At 42.6% G+C, this 22,895-nt stretch overlaps 1 protein-coding gene and 1 long non-coding RNA gene across 5 annotated transcripts in view; one reads left to right on the forward strand and one right to left on the reverse strand.

Annotated features, from left to right (window-relative positions):
* The window catches only part of SLC9A7 (solute carrier family 9 member A7), a 50,517-nt gene that overhangs the window by 17,250 nt on the left and 10,372 nt on the right, over positions 1–22,895 (forward strand). For 2 of the 4 annotated variants that reach the window (XM_083437813.1, XM_083437815.1), the window contains 12 exons: positions 2,799–2,998; positions 3,945–4,022; positions 7,498–7,574; positions 7,975–8,087; positions 10,150–10,255; positions 10,505–10,646; positions 11,571–11,676; positions 13,175–13,263; positions 14,013–14,126; positions 16,000–16,111; positions 17,200–17,353; positions 22,220–22,279. In XM_083437813.1, the coding sequence (XP_083293939.1) occupies positions 2,799–2,998; positions 3,945–4,022; positions 7,498–7,574; positions 7,975–8,087; positions 10,150–10,255; positions 10,505–10,646; positions 11,571–11,676; positions 13,175–13,263; positions 14,013–14,126; positions 16,000–16,111; positions 17,200–17,353; positions 22,220–22,279 (1,351 nt within the window). The remainder of the gene's footprint in view (positions 1–2,798; positions 2,999–3,944; positions 4,023–7,497; positions 7,575–7,974; positions 8,088–10,149; positions 10,256–10,504; positions 10,647–11,570; positions 11,677–13,174; positions 13,264–14,012; positions 14,127–15,999; positions 16,112–17,199; positions 17,354–22,219; positions 22,280–22,895) is intronic. The other 2 variants (XM_083437814.1, XM_083437816.1) reach the window with 1 other exon arrangement.
* On the reverse strand, positions 17,771–22,213 carry LOC310676417. The gene is made up of 2 exons (XR_014510553.1): positions 21,741–22,213; positions 17,771–21,596 (listed from the first exon to the last, which is right to left on the reverse strand). It is a non-coding gene; the product is annotated as an uncharacterized lncRNA (long non-coding RNA).

The raw sequence follows: 22,895 nt of genomic DNA on the forward strand, positions 1-22,895 counted from the left end.
AGCATAATTAATCTTGGTCACAGTAAGGACTAGAACAGCATTTCTCACACTTCTGAGATGCTTGATTTCAACATACTAGCGATGTTTCTGGAGCCACAAGCGATCCCCAAACTTGAAATCGTGCATCCGTGGCTCAGTCTCCCCTTTGAAAGTATAACTTGTGTTCCAGCTTAGTGTCTGTATAAGCTATTACCTAATTATTAGGCAGTGTGCTTGATTATTTTTAGAGGCAGAGCTTTCCTGGATTTATGCTTGCTGTTAATTTGTGTTAGCAGTTTAGCTAGAAAGTGGAGCGAGATTGCACAACACTTGCCTTCAGCAATCCTTAATTTAGCTGCAATGTGCATTGGATTTTTATCTTATTTTATTTTTGCGTGTGGCATTTTGGTTTTTGCTATGTATTCAGAATTAATTTTTAAGTTGCAGGGAAGATGCATGCCCTTTGCAGTAGGCCTTTGAATCTTTGTGTGTGTATATATGTGTGTGTGTGTGTCTTGTTAGGCTTCTTCTTGTTGTTTAGTCGTTTAGTCGTGTCTGACTCTTCGTGACCCCATGGACCAGAGCCACGCCTCCCGCAGTTTGGTCAAACTCATGTTGGTAGCTTTTTCGCTTGGTTATTTGTAATGTGTCATCATGTAACACGTTCTAGTTGCTAAATTTTCTGGGGCGAGAGGGACTCGCCATCTCAAGAGTCACCGTTAACATGCAAATACAGTGAGGTTGTTTACTGTCTGGTCGGAGCAGGTACGTCATGGTCAGAATAACAAAATTCATTGTAGGCACTTTGAAAATAGTCAAAATTTAAGAAATGGGCAAGGATGTACTTGTGACGTTTCTATTTGTGTGTAACTGTATTGTGTAGCAAGTACAAACGCACCAGACTATGCATTCATTTGTATTTTAGTTTCCTCTCCCCCGAGTTGGCAAGACTTGTCTGACAGCAGCAAAAAACCCGAGCTTTTGGTGTCTTCAGCCCAGTCCTGAGGAATATTCTGCCAGTAGAAGTTCAGCAGGCGCCTTCTGCTTTAACCTTGAAACATTCACTGAAAACTTTTCCTTTGTTGTTGGAGATACCTTATCAAAGGACAAATCCATTAGCCCAAGAAGGCAGAACACACCCAACTCTTGGTTAGCACTGAATTCTGCTCTGTTTGCAGTAGTTCTTTACAACTGAACTAAAGTAAGATTGAGGCTGGACTGGTGGCATGCTGGGTCAATGGCTATTGGAGTAGGTGGAAGAGTAAGAGAAGCTTAGGAAAATCAAACAACCCTACTTCTCAAAATGTGTTTTTAGTAGCTTGTGGTGGTGTATAGACTGTGGCCAGTGAGTCACACTTCCATAAGTCAGATTATCCTATGGTTTTGGGTGTTTATTCAGTAACACAAAATAAGAGAGCAGGTGATCATGTTTCAGAGTTGCTGTGACTTATTACTTCTTCTTGATGATCTGATTTTTTTTAATGTGCTATGTTCCTCCTTTGCTATTTCTATCTTCCTCTCTTCCTCTCTTTGCACCTGTGATACCTTCAGCAAGATGGCTCGTTTTTCTTAAGGTATCTTTTAGTGAAATAAATAAGAGGCCCATACTTATATTCAGACTTGTTTTTGTTGCATTGTGTACCCTTTTTTTGTGGGGTGGACAATCTTACTTGATGGCTAGCTTCATTTTATTATATTTCATTGTTTTGATGCCATAAATAATCTGGGAGCATCCAAGCATGCAGCATACAGTATCTGAAATTAAGCAGGTATGGTCCTGGTGTGACCCTGGATGAGAGACCTCACCTCAGGAGACAAGTGTGTGTGTGTGTGTGTGAGAGAGAGAGAGAGAGAGAGAGACAGACAGACAGACAGCTTTGTGAATGTGTGTCAGTGTACCTTTCCAAACAGCTATTTAAATCAGTCAGTAGAGGATGAGACTCTTAATCTCAGAGTTGTGAGTTCGAGTTCCACGTTGGGCAAGAGATTCCTGCATTGCAGGGGGTTGGACTAGACTGCCCTCATGGTCCCTTCCAACTCTACAATTCTTCTAAATGTTAGGTGGGCAGAGGTGGGTTTGGGCTATACTGATAGATTGCTAGCTGACTTGCTGTGGGTTGACAGGAGTTTCTCACTCCTGTTTGTTCGACAACAAGAAGGTTCTGCTCTCCCTCCCTGCTAGATGAAAGCATTATAATCTCTGATCTGTAATAGATTTGTACTTCTAGAATCGGGTCATGCTGGTGTTCAGTAGGTAATTGGTTCTGACTTCTAAGCTGCCACTTTGCACCCGACTCCCATTTGATGGATTTCAGTGGTTCTAGTAAAAATCAAAGAAGGTCCTATAAGCCTGAGGTGTTCTCAGTGCTTTTGTTGTCATAGTACTCACCAACGTGAAGTACCATCACCTTTTTCATTTTCTTTTAACTGCCATTGGCAGCCATTTTGTGCTGCCACCCGCAGCAGATATGAGTTATCACACCTCATTTTTTAACACACCCCCCCCCCCAAAAAAAAGCATCGGTACAGAGAATACTTCTCTAGTTGGGCCACAGGTCTGATACAATATAAAAATCCCTTTAGAAGAACAATGTACTCGTACTCAATTGCCTGCTTCTTTTTCTTTGTGCATGTTTAATATTAAAGCTAAGTGTTCTTTCAGTGTGCCAAGCACACATTGTACCTTTGCATTAGCTACAGAATCAGTCATGTGTCCATCTTTAAAAAACACGGTCAGTTCTAAAATCAACAACAACCTGTTGACATCTGTATATGCCTGATAGGATATAAAACTCAAGATGTAACATCTTCTCTTTCAGGGCTCATTGTTGGAGTGATCTTGAGATATGGCATACCTCCCACCAGTGGTCATGATAAACCGTTAAGCTGTTCCCAGGAGGACCGGGCTTACACAACTTTGTTGGTCAATATCAGCGGGAAATTCTTTGAATACACCTTAAAAGGAGAAATAAGTCCTGGAAAAATACACAATGTGGAACAGAATGACATGTTGCGAAAAGTGAGAGCTACTTTTTTGTTAACTGTGGCTGTTTATGAATGCATTTATTTTTGTGCTGCCCTGTTTTCGCAAGTCTCTTTCAGATCTCAGTACGTGTGATAATATGTGATACTTTCATTGTAAGGTTCTGTACTTTACAATGTTGTTCAGATGTGGTAAGGAGATCCATTCATCTGGATTCCCTTACCCTTAGCATTTAAGAACTTATGCTTACTGGTTCCTCCAAGACAGTTTGGTAGTTCTGAGAAACATCAAACCATTGACACTGGACTATCCAGAATAAACATTCCCCATTCTTCCTCACTCTGGTCCTATAAAGTAGGTTGCTGGTCTCAGTGCAGTGTGGAGCAGAATATCTTGTTGCCCAAGGTTACTTACTCAGTTCAATTCCTTAGAACCTAGATTTTCTTTTTTCTTTTTTGTTCAGTCTGCTGATTTTAAAGCAGCCCTTCACATCCTTAGGTCCCTCAGAACTTGCCACACCCCCAACTACCATGTCTTATTATGACCAGGGATGGCTGGAGTTGTAGTCTGACAACATCTGAGGACCTAAGGTTGGGAAAGACTGCTTTGAAGGTCTGTGAAGGACAACCAAGCTAGTATCTTTGCCTCTTCTGGAACACCTATATGACCACTTTATTATGTGCCAAATATAATCCTGGTTCGAAAACAAACAAACAAATAAATGTCATGAGAGTGATGGTTTTCTGAATGAACCCTAGACCATGGAACACTTAAAAAGAAAAAGAAAAACCTCTCTGCAGGAAACTGAGCATGTTGATAGCTTATTGGAATGAACCTGTGTTCCCTGATCTCTAGGAAATGATTGGTTTAATATAATGGCGAGAGATCGGCATAGGAAATCTGTAGGCAGACTTCAGATGTTTTGAGGATAGCCACCTAGAAACATTGTCTTACAGCTGTTTTTTCTGTGTTTTCTTTAAAGGTAACATTTGATCCAGAAGTGTTTTTCAACATCCTCCTGCCTCCCATTATTTTTCATGCTGGCTATAGTTTGAAAAAGGTAAGCCTGAAACATTTTCTGAACAATATTGCTCTGCCAGTGTGGACTTTGGTCCCGAGAGTAGAATACTCAGCTGTTAAAATCTGCCGTATTTTGAGGCAGAGTTAAGTAACTCCTACTGGCTTGAATCCAGTGGACCATTCAAGCAAGACCATTCCTGCAGCAGCAGACCATCTATTCTTCCTCCACAAATGCTGAACTGTAGATTTTCATTCTGTGCTGTAGGTCGTTCCTATAGGTCCCCCCAAGAGATTTGTGAAGTTTGTTGGGTTGCATGGAGGAAGGCTGTCTGCAGGGAGCCTTTGTTCTATGCCAGGGATGTCCAAGAGGTAGATCATGATCTACTGGTAGATCACGGTGTGTCCATGGTAGATTCCCCCCCCCGAAAGCTCAAGAACTTTGGCTCCCTGAAAAAAAGCTCAACACCGCCAGGTTTTTTATAGTGGGAGTAGATCTCAGTCTCTTGAAAGTTGGACATGCCTGTTCTATGCCACGTAGTTTGCATAATACTCCCTGTTCAGCCTTTGGCATAAACCCCTATAGGGTTGTGCACCAAAAAAATACACCAGACAGACCTATCTGAGGATGATATTCCATAGATGAGGGGACACTATTAAAGACACTTCCCCTTGTTGCCACACACCATAGCTTTGCTACTAGGGGCACTATGAGAAGGGCCCCGTTAATCACATCAGGGCATGGGTTGGTATCCCAAACCATGTCAGTAAATTATACACACAACCCAGATGGATACAACCTGATCTTCTAACAATCCACATACTCCTATGATCTTTGTTTTCCCCTTAAGAAATAACATGAGCAGATGGGACTCATTAACCTGGGAAGGTAGCCCATCCAAGAGAAGGAAAACTCTGGTCCTAAACCTCAGCTGCCTTGTGGGATACCTTTGGGAGAACAAGATGCTAAGGAGTAAACCCTACACAAATCCAGAATGGAGTTCCTAAGATGGATGGATGGCACCTTGTACGCCTCCTTCCAGCAACTCCCGCGGCTAAGCTGGTGCCAAATGTATCACACTGATTTCCTTTGGACCACATCAGAGTAGCCAAGGGGGGGTCTTGTTGTCTGGGCAGCCCAGGACCTCCATACACACTTCTCGGGCTTGCTCCCCAGGAAGGTCACTTCTCTGCTGCTACTGCAGTGGTTTGATTTCACCCGCAGAGGCACACTCCATTGTCTCTTTGTGCCAACAATCTGTGTTCAGGTAAGCAAGCTCCTCAAGCATTTATGGTACTGTAAGACTAAACAACAACAACAAAAATAGATGCACTAAGTTGCTGATTGTTTTGAGAGCTCACTATAGTTAATGGTTGCTGAAGCCTTAATGGCTGCATTTAGTTCATGTTGGAAATTGGCTGTGGGCGACACATTACAAGCCAAGCAGGGTGTGAGAGGAGTTGAAGGAATAGGTTTCTTGTTCTGTTGCACCAAGGCATTCTTATGGATTTGCTCTGGTGAATTTGAGCCAGGTAGACCTTCATTCAAATCCCCTTTCACTCAGTTGAGTAGTTTCATGGAGAATTAGGAATGTAGCTCACTGAATTACAGCAATTGTATCTTATGCTGAATGGGGCTAACTGCCTCCCATGTCCAAGGTATATGTCCGTGTTGCTATCTGCTTCACCCAGCCCAGCATTGGGTCTCCTTAACGTCCTTTCTGATGGAACCATTTCTAAACAAAGTTATTTCCTCTAGTCAGTTTCATAGCATGGATCTCACTTTCACACACTTGCTCTCAACCAAATCTTTTTCTTAGAAATTCTCAGTCTGTAGCTAGCAGAAACTATTCTCCCTGGAGTACATGCTACATCTTCTTCTGCTCAGAAGGCTTAGGCAGTGGTTCTCAACCTGTGCGTCCCCAGATGTTGTTGGACTACAACTCCCATCATCCCTGAGCTCTGGCCTTGCTAGCTAGGGGTGATGGAAGTTGTAGTTCAACAACATCTGGGGACCCACAGGTTGAGAAAGGCTGGCATAGAGGGACCTAGATGATGTCCTCAAAAACTGCTGCCTTTTGTTATGGATTGTTTATTATCCACTGAAACATGCACCTGAAAAAGCAACCTTTTTGTTCCTTTTATTTATTTGACTGTGATTCTTTGCATTGCTTACGCTTATTGACTTCTTGGTTAAATAAACCTGTGAGCTGGAGGGAGCCGTGATTAATCTTGCCCTTATTAACCTCCGCCCTCTTAACCAAGTCCCTGAGAGGTAATATGCTAGCCCTCCAGGCTCCTTGGGTGGTTAGAGATGGGAGTCTGGCAGAGTTTCACTGGGTACCCCAATTAAATCTCTTTCCCATGCACCCACATACTTAAAAACCAAACGTGCTGTTTAGCCTAGGGGATGGTGACAGTTACTCTATTGTGTTTGTCCAGCTTGGTGAAGTGGTAGGCCTGATCCGCAGTAGATGACTCCATGTGGGCTTTAACTATCAACCCACTGAGTGTTGCTTAGGTTATTAGCTGAGGGTGTGTTGCAGCAACCTGTAATCACATAGGGGCTGCCCTTTCCAAGTTGAGCTGCGGGTGCCCCTCTTTCCCTGCAAGAGCTAAAGAACCTGTTCTTGGAAAGCTAGGAGAGAAGAATTAAGCTTCCTCTAAGAGTGGTCTCTTGCTAAGGAAGCTTTTCAAAGCACTGCTTGGGCCAGATGGATCCTGTCTGGAGAGTTGTCTGATGGAGCAACGAAGAAGTTCTCCACCAAACTTCTTCCTGCTCTTGCTCAAGCCCAAGGCATTTAAACAACGCCTTTGTAAATCCACACTGTTCAGAATGGCACAGCTTCACTACTTGCTTGTCTCTTCCACACCTCTGTCTGGGGTTCTGTTCATGATTCCCTAAGGCACTGGGGTTTTGAGCCTTGATTTGATGGCCAGCCTGAGCCATTTATACCAGGCCGTCCCAAAGTACGTGGAATCAAAATATGACTCGGACAAGACTAATAACAATCTCCCCAATACTTATTTATTAAAAAATTATGCCACTTGCTGTAACAAAAATCTCTAAGCTGCTCACAATAAAAACACAACATCCAGTGAATTTTCCTAAAAATGAGATAAAAAGAAAATGCAGCTGTATCCCATAAATAAAATTAAACAGTACAGGAAAGAAATTTGTTAAGAGGCGTTTAAGGATCATTACTGACTTTGCCTTGTGAATTGCTCAAAGGAGAGTGTTCCATAGAGTGGGTGCTATTATTAAGAAAGCCCAATTATTCATTGTCACCAAGTAACAAACTGTTTGTTGTGGAACAATGAGCAGGATCTCCTCAGAAGATCAGCTTAGTTTTTGAAATGTTCCCTATATTTCAGAAGGATTGCACAGTAGAGCTGAAATTTTTCTGTTCTCAGAATAGAATGTGACTTAACTAGAGCACTGAGAGTGTTGCATTCTTTGGAGTTATAGAAGCATTGCTTCTATATAGTTGTTCCTAACCCATTTTTTCCCTCTACAGAGGCACTTCTTCAGAAACTTGGGGTCTATTCTGGTTTATGCTTTCCTAGGAACTGCAGTCTCTTGTTTCATCATTGGGTAAGTTGAGTTTTGAGATACCATTTAGTCTCGTGGGATATAATTTTGGCATCTCTTTATCACCCATTGTTGTGCCTTAGCTCGTCCAGCAAGATCAGTGAGAATATGTTGGACGCATAGAGATGCTGTAATCTCTTACCTCTCAAATAATCACGCATACACTGGGTTGCGTGTTTGTCATCAGTAATAAAGTCAGTTCAAAGAGAAACTCATGCTATTCTCTTGACAGCAATGTATTTTTAAACTTATTTTAATATTTTATTTTAAAATTTGTCATGATGAAGGGCAGGTAATTTTTAAAAATGATAAATTAAAATATTGTACATTTTTATAAATAAATATAATCCAGAACAACCTGGTTTAAATGCTTCACTGAATTCTTCTTTCTTTTTCCTCCCAGGAATCTTATGTATGGTGTTGTAAAACTAATGAAGCTTGTGGGGCAGCTCTCTGATAAGTTTTACTACACAGATTGTCTCCTTTTTGGAGCCATTATATCTGCTACTGATCCAGGTATAGACTTCAGCTTTAAAAAAATCATTGGGTTTTTTATGACACCTTTTTTCCTTTTTACTGTTGTTGTTTATCGGATGAGAAGAAATAGTGTTAGGCAATTATGTCTGATCTTTCCCCGTGTCACAGAAATGTCTTTTCCCCTTCTATAAGGGGTAAGAATTGGAAGATTAAAGTATAAACATTACAAAAATCTATAGGAGAAGTGTGGTTGATGGCATTATTATTTTTAAATGCAGTATGAATTTCCTGTCTGGGAGCCTTAAAAATGGGGTAAAATGGCTAAGAAAAATGAAAAATGCACAAGGAGTTTTGCAGTGTGGCTGTCTGCCAAAAACAGTCCTGCAGTGGTAGTGATACAAGTATTTCCTTATCTCTCCCCAACCTTGGTTGGATAGACCTGGGTGGAGGGGGAGCTCTTCTGTATCCCTAACAATGTGGGAATCTGCTTGTATGGATTCTTTCCACACTGTCAGACAAGCATGAGGAGACCTATGCAGGAGGAGCCAGTGGCATTCATGGCCCTTTGTGGAAACTGAGGCAATTTATAAATAACCTCGTCATGGCCTCCTCTGACACTTGTTCTGGGGCTTCTTATGGGCTGCGGGAGAGGATTGGAGGGGGGGGGAAGGAGGAGGAACATTATCTTTCCCCCTCATATTTGTGCCAATATTCTAGGGTGCATTGTGCATCGAATTATGCCTGCTACAATGCCTGCATTCCATTCTAAGACAAAATTGCAGACTTTGGGGAGGGGGCAATGTTATCTTGTCTTGTCCCCTCCCCCATTACCATCACCCCCTACCATGCCATTGGGTTTAACACAGAACTTTGTGACGGATTCTGGAGAACTCAAACGTTTGTTCATGGCTTTTTGGTTGGTCCTAATAAGGCCTTGGGACACGGTTAGTGCTGTGGGTTAAACCACAGAGCCTAGGACTTGCCGATCAGAAGGGCGGCGGTTTGAATCCCCGCGATGGGGTGAGCTCCCGTTGCTCGGTCCCTGCTCCTGCTCACCTAGCAGTTCGAAAGCACGTCAAAGTGCAAGTAGATAAATAGGTACTTCTCCGGCGGGAAGGTAAATGGTGTTTCCGTGCGCTGCTCTGGTTCGCCAGAAGCGGCTTAGTCATGCTGGCCACATGACCTGGAAGCTGTACACCGGCTCCCTTGGCCAATAAAGCGAGATGAGTGCCACAACCCCAGAGTCGGCCACGACTGGACTGAATGATCAAGGGTCCCTTTACCTTTAATAAGGCCTTAGTGTAGTTTTTGGGGTGTCCCGACCCCCTCTGCAATGAACCAACATGGCTATGCACATTTTAAATCTGGGGCAGAGGAAAGGTGCACTGTTGCAGAGGCAATACCCCCTTGTGGCAACAGTAAGTGTTTACCATGTACTCGGTGAGATAATGCCAGATGTCTCCACATGAGGTCATTTGCTGACTAAATGTTCCCCATGTGGGAACTGAGAAGGTACTGAGTTGCCTTGTGATAACTTGAGCACATGCAAAATGAATGTAGGAACTAGGCCTTGGATAGATGTTTAGGAGACCTGGTACTTTTGTGTGTGTGACTGTACTCATGAGTAGTGATGTTAAATTCTTGAGAATAATCTTTTGGAGAATATTCTCGAATATTTTCAATTAATGAGATGTGTACATTTAAAGCAGCTTTGTGGACGACTCAGAATTTACAGTTTGTGGAGGATATTCTCCGGAGAATTTTCTAGCAGAGAATATTCTCACCTCACGTCACTACTCATGAGTAATTGAGTGCTATCACTTCCTTTTCTGCTGCCCATAGCAGCCATTTTGTGCTGACATTCGCAGCACCTACAGCAAGATAAAAATACTGGGGCCTCTTTTTTTTTAAAAAAAGTACTGATTAGACCTTTCACCAACTGCCAACCTGTATTAAACACCTTTGGTTTCATGGTTCTGTTATAGCTTGATAACATTCACTGCATACAAAGTCAGCAGAGAGCTGTTTCTTTCCTGCTCAAAATCACATATACAATAAGACCAATTTGTAGTGCCTTGCTCTTCTCTTTTCCCAATTATAGTCACTGTACTGGCAATTTTTAACGAACTTCATGCTGATGTTGACCTCTATGCACTGCTGTTTGGAGAGAGCGTTCTGAACGATGCTGTTGCTATTGTACTATCTTCGTAAGTAAAAAAAAAATTAAGAGTTTTTGATGTGTTATGTGAAAGACCATTAATACAAAATGAACCAATTCCTGATAGTCTTGTAAATCAGATTTGGAAAGACTGCTGTTTTTGCATTTGCCTTGAGATCATTTGCGTGTGGTTGGGATGATAGATGGGAAAGATGCAGCTCCTAAGATAACTAAAGGAGGAAGAATTATGTGGGATAAATATTTTGCTCATTGCTGCTTCTTGTCCCCTCTGTTGCAGTTCTATTGTAGCATATCAGCCTACGGGAGGAAACATCCATGCTTTTGATGCAGCTGCCTTTTTCAAATCTGTTGGTGTTTTCCTTGGAATCTTTAGCGGCTCGTTCATGATGGGAGTAGTGACAGGAGTTGTGACAGCTCTGATATCCTTTTTCTGTTGAATGCTCCCAGTTTTTGTGTGTGTGTTTTTTTTTTGCAGATGCCCACTCACTTTTGACTTCATTCTCTAGTGAAAGCAGCATTTCGTCTTATCTGCTACAATCTTCAGGTCTTCTGCCTGTAGAATCATAGAGGGCGTCATGCTATTAAAAAAATAAAAAACACTGTACTAGAAAACTGCACTGAAATATAGACAACTTTGTTTTACAGGTAGATCAGTTTTTAGGTACAGTAGTCAGTTGCAGGTGAGGTCCCCCATCCTAAGAAAGCTGGAATAGGGAATAAAAAGAAAGGCAAGCAGGCAAACTGTGAAGCAAGACAGCCGTGAGATCGGAAGCCAGGAAGGTTGACAAGCAGAAACTCCCTAGAGCAGTGATGGCCAAACTTGGCCCTCCAGCTGTTTTGGGACTACAACTCCCATCATCCCTAGCTAACAGGACCAGTGGTCAGGGATGATGGGAATTGTAGTCCCAAAACAGTTGGAGGGCCAAGTTTGACCATCACTGCCCTAGAGGGAGACAAGGAAGCCAAATTGATGTGATCAGAATTTGGCTGCTGCCTAGATCAGGTGTGGGGAGTCATTGGCCTTCCATATGTTACTGAACTACAACTTGCAGGAGCCCCAGCAAGCACAGTCGGGGCCAGGTATGATACGAGTTGTAGTATCATCTAGCAGTATTTGGAGAGAGCCAAACGTTCCTTACACCCGGCTTAGGTGAATACCCAGCTCCGACTTTATAAGCATTTATAACTTGGCCAGGTCAGGGAGAACCTGTGGTCTACATTTGGAGCTACAGTACCGTCACATGAGTACTAACTCATCACATTCAACCCTTTGGGAAGAGTTCTAATAGCTGTAGAAAATACCTAATGCTGTAATTTTTGTGATTCCTTAACACAATAATCACGTAACAAAGTTCACAAAACTGCATTGCTTCCCCTTACTGGAGACTGCACTCTTTTTTCTGATGTCTTGGAGTACGTTCTTGCTGGCTGAAGCTTGTGGCTTTACAGGTAAGATGTTTTGATATATTAACATGCTCTGGAATGAATAGATTTTGTGCTTATACAGCAATTGGTATTATTGGGAACATATTGGGTACTCATGTTGTCACCTTTCAAATTACACTTGTGCTGATGTTACGAAGTTGCATAATATGCATAATATAAATGCATAATATGAATTTGATTTCTGGCTTAATCTGTTTGGCAAAATGTAACATGGAAACGAGTGATGAACAGTTGTTTTATCTTTTGGCCCTTGAAACTAGATTGCCTTCACATTGTAGATGTTCTGACATATATCTCCTTGTAGAAGTCGTGCGTTTTTCCTGGACATGGAACTCCTTTTAATGACTGGAGCTGCTACATGTCCTCTTTGTAGATCTTTGTAAATGCCTTTTCTAATGTATTTTGCAATGTGAAGACTTCATTCCTGCAATGTCAACAGATGACTGGGTGGTTGGAGTGCTCTTTATTTATTTTTATTTAATATAGGATTTTTATAGGTCCACACCGGGTTTGGATCCAGTGGATTTTTGACTTTGTGGTATGGCATGGGGATCTGTTCTTCAGTCTGCTTTTGATACCCCCCATCAGTTTAAAAAAGGATTGCAATGTTGTATGGAGTCAGGGGACTGCTTTTCACAAAACACTGGGTGGCAAAGAGCAATACCACGGCTTTTTGGATTCCCAGCTGTAGATTTTATTCTCATTGCCTTTATAGCGGAGAGATTCACAACACATAAACCTTAAGAGGAGCCAAGGGAGTGGATGCCTTGTGTTCATTGTTGTTGAAAGGAGCAGAAAGCCTAGCAGAAAACAGACTTGTGTTTTCATAGAATTGTAGATTTGGAAGGGACCCTGAGGATCATCTAGTCCAACCCCTGCAATGCAGGAATATGCAGCAGTCCCATACAGGGATTGAACCTGCAACCTTGACATTCTCCGCACCATGCTCTAACCAACCAAGCCTTCCAGGTTTTACTCGCATTTCTCCAATATAAATAGCTGATTTGCTGACCATCCAGTTCTTGGCCAGTGCTAATAAAGCTCATGCCAAGCCTATTTTGGGTTGATCTCTCCATATAAACACACCCAAGAGAGACTCTTTTAATCTTGCAAACCCTTAAGAAATATGAGGCACAACCCTGGGATTTGTTCCTGGAAGCAGGACTGAATCATGGAGTATATATCTGCCTGCCTGCCTTTGGAAGAGTGCAGAATGATTTCCTTCACCTAAAAATTAACAGAACCTGGTCCCTGAACCCATGGGATTATGGGACTACCTTTCCAGTATAGACGGCAAAGTGTTGATGCAGAATTAAGCCCCGTTACTTCTCATTGGAACACAGGGCAGGCTCACTGGAAAAGATAACCCACAAAGATAGCAAGTATATATCAGAATGTAATGCTTCAGGATTTAAAGAAGATTGATATGAATACTAAGCCAGAAAAGAGATGATGTCTGCATTTAACCTAATGCTTCTTGTTGTTCTGTTTCTCTTGGTAGGCGTGGTATCTGTCCTGTTCTGTGGAATCACACAAGCTCACTATACGTACAATAATCTGTCTGTTGAATCAAGAAGCCGAACCAAGCAGGTGAAAGAATGTCTTCTTAGTTTTGCTTTCTCTCTCTCTCTATATATATATAATAAGGCATGCTCCTCTTCATTCATTTTGAATGAAGGCTGCTGATACCTGATAGAAATGGTTAATCTCACAGTTGATGAATGCTTGATTAGGTGAAATGCACAATTGGGAGGGTCTTATGTACTCCTGCACTTGCAAGTCTGATTAGTACAATCTAGAAAAAGTATTCTGGACAGTAATATGAAAAGTGTATGTCGAGAAATTACGGTAGTTGCTTTCATTGCTTTTTCACCACGCTAATAAGAGTGCATTAAAAGCTTGGTGGCGGCTTCTTCTTCTTCTTCTTTAAAATCTTTTAGTACCTTAGATTTGCTCCCAAACCAGAAAACTACACAAGCAAATTTACAATTGCCTGTCTCTGTGCTTTCGCACACTTCTTGGGCAGAGAAATTGTTTTTTTAAAAACAAGGTGTGCCCACAGCTATCTGCATGCATGCCCCTTTGGTATTTAATTGGGAACTGTAGTTTACTGCCAAGTTGCAATTCCCAGCACCCTCAGCAAACTACCATTTCCATGATTTTATGGCAGAGGGGGTGAAAGGTGCTTTACAATGTATGTAGTGCATGCTGCTTTAGATGGTTTGTTCAGAATAGGCTGCTCTGAAAAGCAAGTGTTCCTCTTGATAAGACATGTATATTGCGTTGAATTCAGTTGGCAGACTTCATGTTTTTTCTCCCTTCCCTAACTTCTTTTCTAGCTCTTTGAAGTGCTACACTTCCTGGCTGAGAACTTCATATTTTCTTATATGGGCTTAGCACTCTTCACTTTCCAGAAGCATATATTCAGCCCCATTTTCATCATTGGAGCTTTCGTATCCTTTATTGGGTTCTATAACATATTTCTCGGCGGTGTTGCACTTCTGAGAAGCCGGTCTTGAAAGGGGAGGGGGCAGATCTTTGGAGCAGCTGAGCTAAAGGAACTAAAACTGGATGAGAAAGGGGGAAGCCCTGTTTCCCCCAACAGGTGCCTGTGCACCTATAGGGAGAAAACAGGCCTTTAACACCTTGTGTGTCTAGTAGTACTTTCCTGCAAATGCCATGGTAAGAATACTGCTCTCTCAACTGGGCTGACTTCTGGGGCTTAGAGCCAGGGATCCTGAGGTGCAAATAACGAGTAAGAATTAGACATTTGCAGAGGAAAATGGGAAGGTGAGGGAAGAGGTAAGACCCTCCCATTAGCCAGTTCTCACTGCACTTGAGGAACAAACACATTCACAGAAACCATGTCTTCCTTGTAACCCGAAGCTCTTCTCTCTGAGGTAACTGCAACCTAATTCCTCTTGACAGTACTTTCCACCCAACCTTCCACTGATTTGGTGGCACACCTGAGACTTCTCTGTTGGCCCGTGTTATAACGTTACAAGAATATTATGTGGAAACCTTATGTTAGGCTTTTTTTTTCAAAAAACCCGTCTCAGTACGATGATAACTTAAAATCCTTTAAGTTGTACAGTGAATGTTAATAACAGTGGAATATCCTAACATACTGAATTTTCCCTGAGCAAACAACCAAGGCTCTTGTTTGTTTTTGCTGGCATTCTTAAGAAATGGAAAGCAGCTTTATCCATGTGGTGTGTGTGAAACGGGCAAGCGGTCTCAAGTTCAGTCCCTGGCCTCTCCAGGTACGAACTGGGAGAGAACCATGTCTAAAACCCTGGTGAGCTATAACCAGCCACTGTAGGCCATGCTGGGACTATATGGAGCAATGGGCCTGACTCACTATAAGGCAGCTTCCAAAGGTAAGAAGTGAAGAGGATCCTGGTAAGGTTCACACATATGTGCACAGTTCATGAGTAAGAATCATAGAATTGCAGAGTTGGAAGAAGGGACCCTGCAAAGCAGCTGTCTCATACGGGGATCGAACCTGCAACCTTGGCGTTATCAGCACCACACTCTTAACTGAGCTATCCGGGCTGAGCAAGAATTTTCCTTGTTTTTGAAGAGACCACTCCAGTTCTTCCTCTTCCGTTTTATCTCCTCTAAGTACCGTTTGTTTGGCCTTACGGAACAGCTCAAAAGCTGCCTGTGTGAAGGTTTAAGAGGAAGAAAGTGCCCACATGAGAAATTTTGCCCTGTAGGAGTGAGCGTTTCTACCCCTCAAATGAATGCTAATGTGACACAGACTCTGTTCAATATGAATGCAATGCTAATACAGTGGTACCTCGGGTTACAAACACCTTGGGTTACAAACTCCGCTAACCTGGAAGTAGTACCTCGGGTTAACAACTTTACCTCAGGATGAGAACAGAAATTGCACAGTGGTTCAGCAGGTCCCATTAGCTGAAGTGGTACATCAGGTTAAGAATGACTTTCACTTGAGTGTGTTTGACTCAGCAGTGAGGGAAAGCCATGTGGGAGTTAAGTGCACTCTTAACTCTCTCTCTTTAGGATGCCTCAAACAGAATAGCAGCAAACAAGCTTCTCTGTACTGGAGGGTTGTTAAGCAAGGGCTGCCCTCCCCCCCTTTCTTAAAAACACACACACAAAAACAGCTGTAAGGGAGCAATAGTTACAGTATAGAGATACTGGCTTTACCTGTTCGGAGCCACATAACAGCAGGTTTCGAAAGAACTGGAAAAAAGGTATTTCCTGGGTTGGAACAGAACACTTAAGTTTAAAAAAACTACCTGATCATAGTGTGGCGTAGATAACAATATTGGATCCTTAACCAAAAGGTGCTGTTAGATAGCTGTTTTCCTGGGAAGAGCTGCACACATCTACCCTCTTTCATTCTTCTTGAATCTGGGCAGAAGGCACAAGATCAGCTGGAATTTCCAGCACATGCTGATGTTTTCAGGTAAGATGATAAGATCAAGCTTGTAATCTTATCTCATCTACAACACAAGGTTCCCATCTGTAGATACAGGTATCATAGATATATAGCCAGGGTTTTTGTGGGAGGGGGGCAGGATTTTTTTTGGGGGGGAGAACCTCAGTTTGCTGTGTATTTTTATTTATTTTTATTGATTTGGACCTGTCTCCTCCTACCTAGCATGCCCCTCAAGGGCCTCCTCTTCTCTCTCTCTCTCTCTCTCTCTCACACACACACACACACACCAAACTTCACAAAGGGTGACTATTTTTTCAATAAGTAACTTCAGTGTTTCATGTGAAGTCCATCAGAGTTATTTATACCCCCCACTTCTTGAGAAGTGCTGTAGGGACAGAAAGGTTTGAAGAGGTGTGGGGGGGAGCCAGAGCAGGCCTTGAATACAGTTGTAATGCTACTTGCCACCTTGTATGGATATCTAAAATAATAAAAAGAAATAAATGCCTTATAGTGGCTCAGGACAGGGAGGACGGGTTTTGCGTTTCTCTACCCTGTGGCTCTTGTGATGTTGTATCAACTGCTCTTTGTCGAGGTTTCCAAACTCTGCAAAAACCTGGAAGCAGACTAAGTTGCACATGTCTTGTCGCTCCACCGATTAACAACCTCTCTCAAGAGACTTGAGCAGAAACCTGCTTCCTTTGCATAACATAATTAGTTACTCAGAGAGCATATTTTAGGGCATCTTAATGGGGAACTGACAGCTTATTTTTGGAATGGAATGCCAACAGCCCTTAACACTTAGCTGAAGAGACATATCCTCTTGGGGAAGGGCCATAGTTCAGCGGTAGAATATCTGTGTTGCTTGCAGAATGTCCCAGCGTCTGCAGCTAAGACTCTGCTTGATGAAGACCTGGAGAGAGAGATGGCTGGTCCATGTGATTCATACTGGACTAGATGTGCTTCTTAGGTTTACTGCTTCCCCCCCCCCCCCCAAGTCTATATGACTTGGGACGAAAACACCTTAGCGTTCCAACTCTATGTTTGAGGGGGAAGTATCATACAAAACAGCTCTTGTGTTGTCAGGTTTTACATCCCTCTCACTTGTTTATCTACAGGACTTCGAGGAGCCATGGCATTTGCTCTAGCCATACGAGACACTGCAACTTATTCTCATCAGATGATGTTCTCCACCACACTCCTCATTGTCTTCTTCACTGTTTGGATCATTGGCGGAGGCACAACGCCCATGCTCTCATGGCTAAATATAAGGTGCCCATGTTGAATCTAAACTCTACCTTTTTCAGCGTCACGTTTACATTTTTTAAATAACAAATAACGCGAACTGCTTGATAAATACAAAATCAGTGTCATATGCATTCGATGTTTGGCTTTGCATCATAGGAGAATAACTGCTTATAACAGAATTGCAAAACACCAAAATCTTGCTGTTCATTCAGGGGTTGAGCATTTTTCTTGCTTCTTAATACCTAGTCATGTTTGAAGTCTGTGTGGGGTTTTTGCAGGGTTAGGTTACCAAGATCGTGGTAGCTCACAATAAGTGGCCACAGTTAAATAGCAGAACTCTATCCTCTGTTATAACTTGTGGGATGCTGGTGCCTATCAAATAACATGAGAAGCTCATATATCCTACAAGGGGTGCGGGGCATTTAAGAACCTTCCTCTGCAATCAGTAGACCAACACATTTATTTCCTGTTTGCCTGGCACAGTTCAGATACGTTTCTGTAAGGCGATACATACAAGCAGAACATTTGTACAAGGGGTGGAGTCTGTTTTACTCTTCTATTGCAAGCTAATTATTTATGGGCTTTGTACTTTCCCGACATACAGCTTCTGGCGTGGGAGCAATATGTAGTCAGATGCTGGGAAATTGGCAAATTTGCCTGTAGTTTGTAGTGTACTTCTTGTGATCCTGTTTGATCTTAATTTATCATCTAGTAATTTCCCATTTTCATAAGTTTCCAATGAGGTCAATAGGGGTTGTGGAAGCCCATTGACAAGAAGAGGACTCTGGTTCTGTACTGTGCTAAATGGCTTTTCATAACAAGAAGTGTTTGGATTTGATATCCCGCTTTATCACTACCCGAAGGAGTCTCAAAGCGGCTAACATTCTCCTTTCCCTTCCTCCCCCACAACAAACACTCTGTGAGGTGCGTGGGGCTGAGAGACTTCAGAGAAGTGTGACTGGCCCAAGGTCACTCAGCAGCTGCATGTGGAGGAGTGGGGACGCGAACCCGGTTCACCAGATTATGAGTCTACCGCTCTTAACCACTACACCACACTGGCTCTCCTACAAGCCTACTGCTATATAAATAGAACTGTTCGGTTTTCTGTATTCTTGCCAGTGTATCATAAACAAAGATGTTGCATAAGTGCCATTTCCTTCCCTCACCCCTTTGCCTAACCCAGCAATGTTTTTGAATGTTTCCTGGCTCTCTCTTACAAGTTCACCATTAGTTATGCACCAGGTTGTGCCCAAGCATCCATCTGGATGGGAAGCAAAAAACAAAACAAAACACTTAGTGGGAAAAACGGCTTAGCTTTGCAGTTACAGATATGGATGTGTCTGTCCATGCTGTAGGAAACTGGAATGTGAGCTCTTCCTTGAGTGTGCTAGGTAGGCTTTCTTGACATTGACTGGTTTACCAGGTCTGACACTTATTTGTTGCTGTATTTGCTCTTAGCACGCTGAATAGGAAATATTTAAGTCAGGATTGATCGCTGTGCTGAATTGAAGGAGTGAGAGGCTGGGCCACTGATTTCAAACTTAATATTGGTACCCTTCCTGGAAACAAGTGTCACAGTCCTTTCGTTTGTGCCACAGGCATGGGAATGTACTTCAATATTGGACGAGCATTCTGGAGCTCTGTATACAGTTCAGTGTAACATAGCTTCCTTTTGATTAGGTCTGCTAACCTCAGTGTGCTAAATTTGACCTTAGAGCTGCAGAAAAAATAATTGCAAGCCCCCATCTGCATTATCATACCACTTTTAAACAGCCATGCTTTCCTGCAAAGTGCAGATGAGGCTGCATGAGATGAAACCTTCAGTCCAGGAGATGGCAGTCATGCGCAACATTAAAATACCATGCGAAAGAAAGTTGGCTGTTCATCGAGATCCTGCTGCAGAAAATGTCTCTCTGTACATTGCAAGAGAGTGGGATAGTGGCTGATAGCTGAGGATTAGACGCTCAGGACTCTGCACAGTAGGAATTGGAAGGTTGGTCTTGACTTTGCATGCCTGGCAGTTTGCTGCAGAGGTACACAACCTGTAGCCCTTTAGATGCTGTTGGACTAAACTCTTATCATCCCTGACCATTGGGTGTGCTGGCTGAGACTGATGGGAGTTGGACAGCAACATTATCTGGGGATGTGCAGGTTCCCCAACGCTGGGGTACTGTAATGTTATGTCTGGCTGAAGGTGCAGTGTCTGTTTCAAACTATCGCTAGCAAGAACAAATGTGGAAGCTACAGATAGCACTTCCATGAGACATAGTGCCAATGCACTGCTACAGTCCTACCCACACTAAGCAGTTTGACCTCTGGGGGACTTAGAATGGTAAAGTTGGAAAGGACCAGGAAAGTCATCTAGTCCAAACCCCCTGCGATGCAGGAAGCTTTTGCCCAACATGGGGCTCAAACCCACGACCCTGAGATTAAGAATCTCATGCTCTACCGACTGAACTATCCCAGCTTCTAAATAAATGCATGACATCAAGCGGCTATTGTGACATGGCTATCTGTAACGAGGTTATAACTGTCTGTTGTGACCCACTAGTCTGTATGCAGTGAGTGCAGTTACATTTTAAGTAATGCCTGAATAGGAGAGCTTAAAATCCGGTTGTCTTCAAAACCTTTTGCAGTTCACCCATCTTCAGAGAGAAGGGGCTTGAGCCAGGAAACCAAAAAACCGCTGGCAGCGTTTTCTTCTGCAGAAAACAGCTGACTAAGCTAGTTTTCCTGGTAGTTCTCAGAAGAAATTAAACTAGACTGCAGCTAAATTCTGGTGTTCATTATGACCTAACGAAAATGAACTTTCGTTTTTAAAACGATTGCTTTTGGAAACAAGCAGTTGCCTTAAACATCTATTATATGTTTGGTCTTTTTAGAGGGTGGGGGGACATATTGGGGTATGGAAAGGAAATGGATACATTTGAAGTGTCTGTAATTTCCTCCATTTTCAATGTTTACACTGTGAATTCCATTGCTTATATAGTCAAAACAGCACCACACATACACACATGGAGGGTGTATCAGTAATGTTGAGGAAACTCCAAGGTTTGCAGAAGTACAGTTTTTTAAAAGAGAAAAAAAAATCCCATAGAGGCTGGGGAACTCCAAAAACAGCCCAATGAGTAGCGCATGAGACCCTTAATCTCAGGAGCCCCACATAGGGCAAAAGACTTCTACATTGCAGGGGTTGGACTACAGTTCTATGATTCTCTATGAATATGCTCATTGGCCATGGGCACTGTTTCTCTGAAGGCCGCTGGAGACTGGAGTGCTGAGCCCTTGGAGGGGGAAGCTGGCAAGTTGTTCTAAACCATGTTTTGCCTGTTTATTCGGGTTCGTTTTGCTGTTTTGAGGCAATTGCACATGCCAAGATTCTGCTTGTGCAACTAACTGAACCCAAGTCCCATGAACACAAGGGTTTCAGTCTCCTGCATTTTTTGCGTGAGCCAAATACTTCCCTTTGCATATAAGAGGTCAGGGAAGCTGCAGCACAATATACAATTAGGACACTTTGGGGTCAAGGAATGCGTTAGAAGGGCAGTTGCACCCTTTCTCTGTCTTTGCTGATGACACTGCTATGCTCTCGAGTCCTTATTAGTTATTAGTTACTAAGAAACTCCTATTGTGTTTAAGTATACACCATCATTTGAAGCTATATGACCTGGCTGCTACGGTCTGTCTGTGCCATAACAGTTCACATCTAAATCTAGTCCATCCATAATGAGCATGGGGATCTTAGCATGTAAGAAGATACATTATCAGAATCTAGTTCTGCTTATCAGAACATTCTTAGAATCTTCAGCTATCTAGCTGAACTTTCTTCCCCAGGAAGCGTCAGTTTCTGAATGTGTCAGTTTAACCAGCAGGAAGGTTAGGGCATATGTCTGTATAGATATATATTGGGTTTTCTTTGCGGTTTGTTTTTCCCCACCTTGTTTTGCCACTAAGCTATGGTCACGTGGCAGTACTGAGCAGGAACGGGGAAGTTAAACTGGAAAATCAGAGTTGGGGTTTACAACACGGGAAGGAAACCTGAGAAAGAGGACCTTGAGGGGAGTGACAAATGGGGACAGGCAAGAAGCAAAGGGCATTTGAGAGAACGTGCGGAGAACACGCAGGAGTCAAGAAAGGAGATTGCAACCAGGAAAATAAGGAGGGGGTGGAAGGAGAAGACTCTGTTCCACATAAATTGGCAGAGAAGCACCGAGGGAAGAGTCAGGAGGGAAGGAGTTACAAGCAGAGGGCTTGAGTGAAGAGGAACCTAAGAAGACTGTAGAACAGGCACAGGCAAACTCCAGCCCTCCAGATGTTTGGGACTACAATTCCCATCACCCCTAGCTAACAGGACCAGTGGTCAGGGATGATGGGAATTGTAGTCCTAAACATCTGGAGGGCCAGAGTTTGCCTATGCCTGCTGTAGAATATAGGAATTGCAGCCATAGGCGTCTGGTTTGCTGCATTGTCCTTACTTTCTGGCTTTCCTTTTAAGTGTATAACACTTGTATTTTTTATGTTTGTGTTTGCAAATGTGCTGAGGCCCTAGGGAGGGGCTTGCTTGAGTGGCAACGAGAGAGAGAGAGAGAGAGAGAGAGAGAGAGAGCGCATATTTGTTGTTGCACCCTGGAGTGTTGCCTGCTGCGTATGCCTAAAACATTTATTATTTCCGCAAGAATGATGGAATTGGTATTACACTAGCATTTCTCTTCTGATTTTATTGAGGTGTTTTGTTTTGTTTTTTAACATTTTAGTATTATGGTTGGGTGTGTGTGTGTGTGTGTGTGTGTGTGTGCATAAAGCTGCCCTAAGAAACTTTTTGGGAGGGGTGGGGTGGAAGGCAGGGTAAAAATCTATAATTAAATAAATTCCATTCTTGTGCTGTACTAGAGTTGGCGAACATGTTCCATCGGTGGAAGAGATGAATGAAAGCCGCTGGCTGTACTTCAGGTGACAAATAATAGTTCCATTGGTAATGAGCTTTACCTGACGCTTGGCTTTCTTCATCTTTCTAACCTAAGGTGTATGCACTCTCTGTCTGCTGTTGCATGTCTTGCCTCTTAATGCTGCAGGATTCCTGGATTTTCTGCAAACCTTGCTTCATGTGGGTTGAAAGAATGCAGTAGCTGTTATCTACAGTCTCTTAACCTATAAGTTAAAAGGAGTGCAAAGATTTAGAATGTAAACATGCATTCTAGGGAAGTCTTGCAATTCAGATAGAAATCGTGGCGCGTACTTTGGCTAAATTAGAACTTTCTGAATTAATACCTGAGCTTTTGCTGTGCTATTCTTGTGAAGCACCAAGAATTTTATCCTTCATTATAGCGTATTAAAGCAAGCCAGTCTGATCTGGAAAATTGACATTTGTTTCTTAAGCACAGGGTGCACAAAAGATGCCCATAATGGTTGACTACCTAGTAACTGTCCTAATAACATCCTTCCGGAACATCAATTCTAAGCAAACGCAAATATTTGCATTAAGAGATTTTTTTTGTATGAACGTTATACTGGGGTGCAACCTGCTTGTTTTGTTTTTTTACTTAAAATTGAACACAAAAGGCTATTA

The sequence above is a fragment of the Podarcis tiliguerta genome (genome assembly GCF_965153285.1).
Source record: "Podarcis tiliguerta genome assembly, chromosome: 4".
Lineage (NCBI taxonomy): Eukaryota > Metazoa > Chordata > Lepidosauria > Squamata > Lacertidae > Podarcis > Podarcis tiliguerta.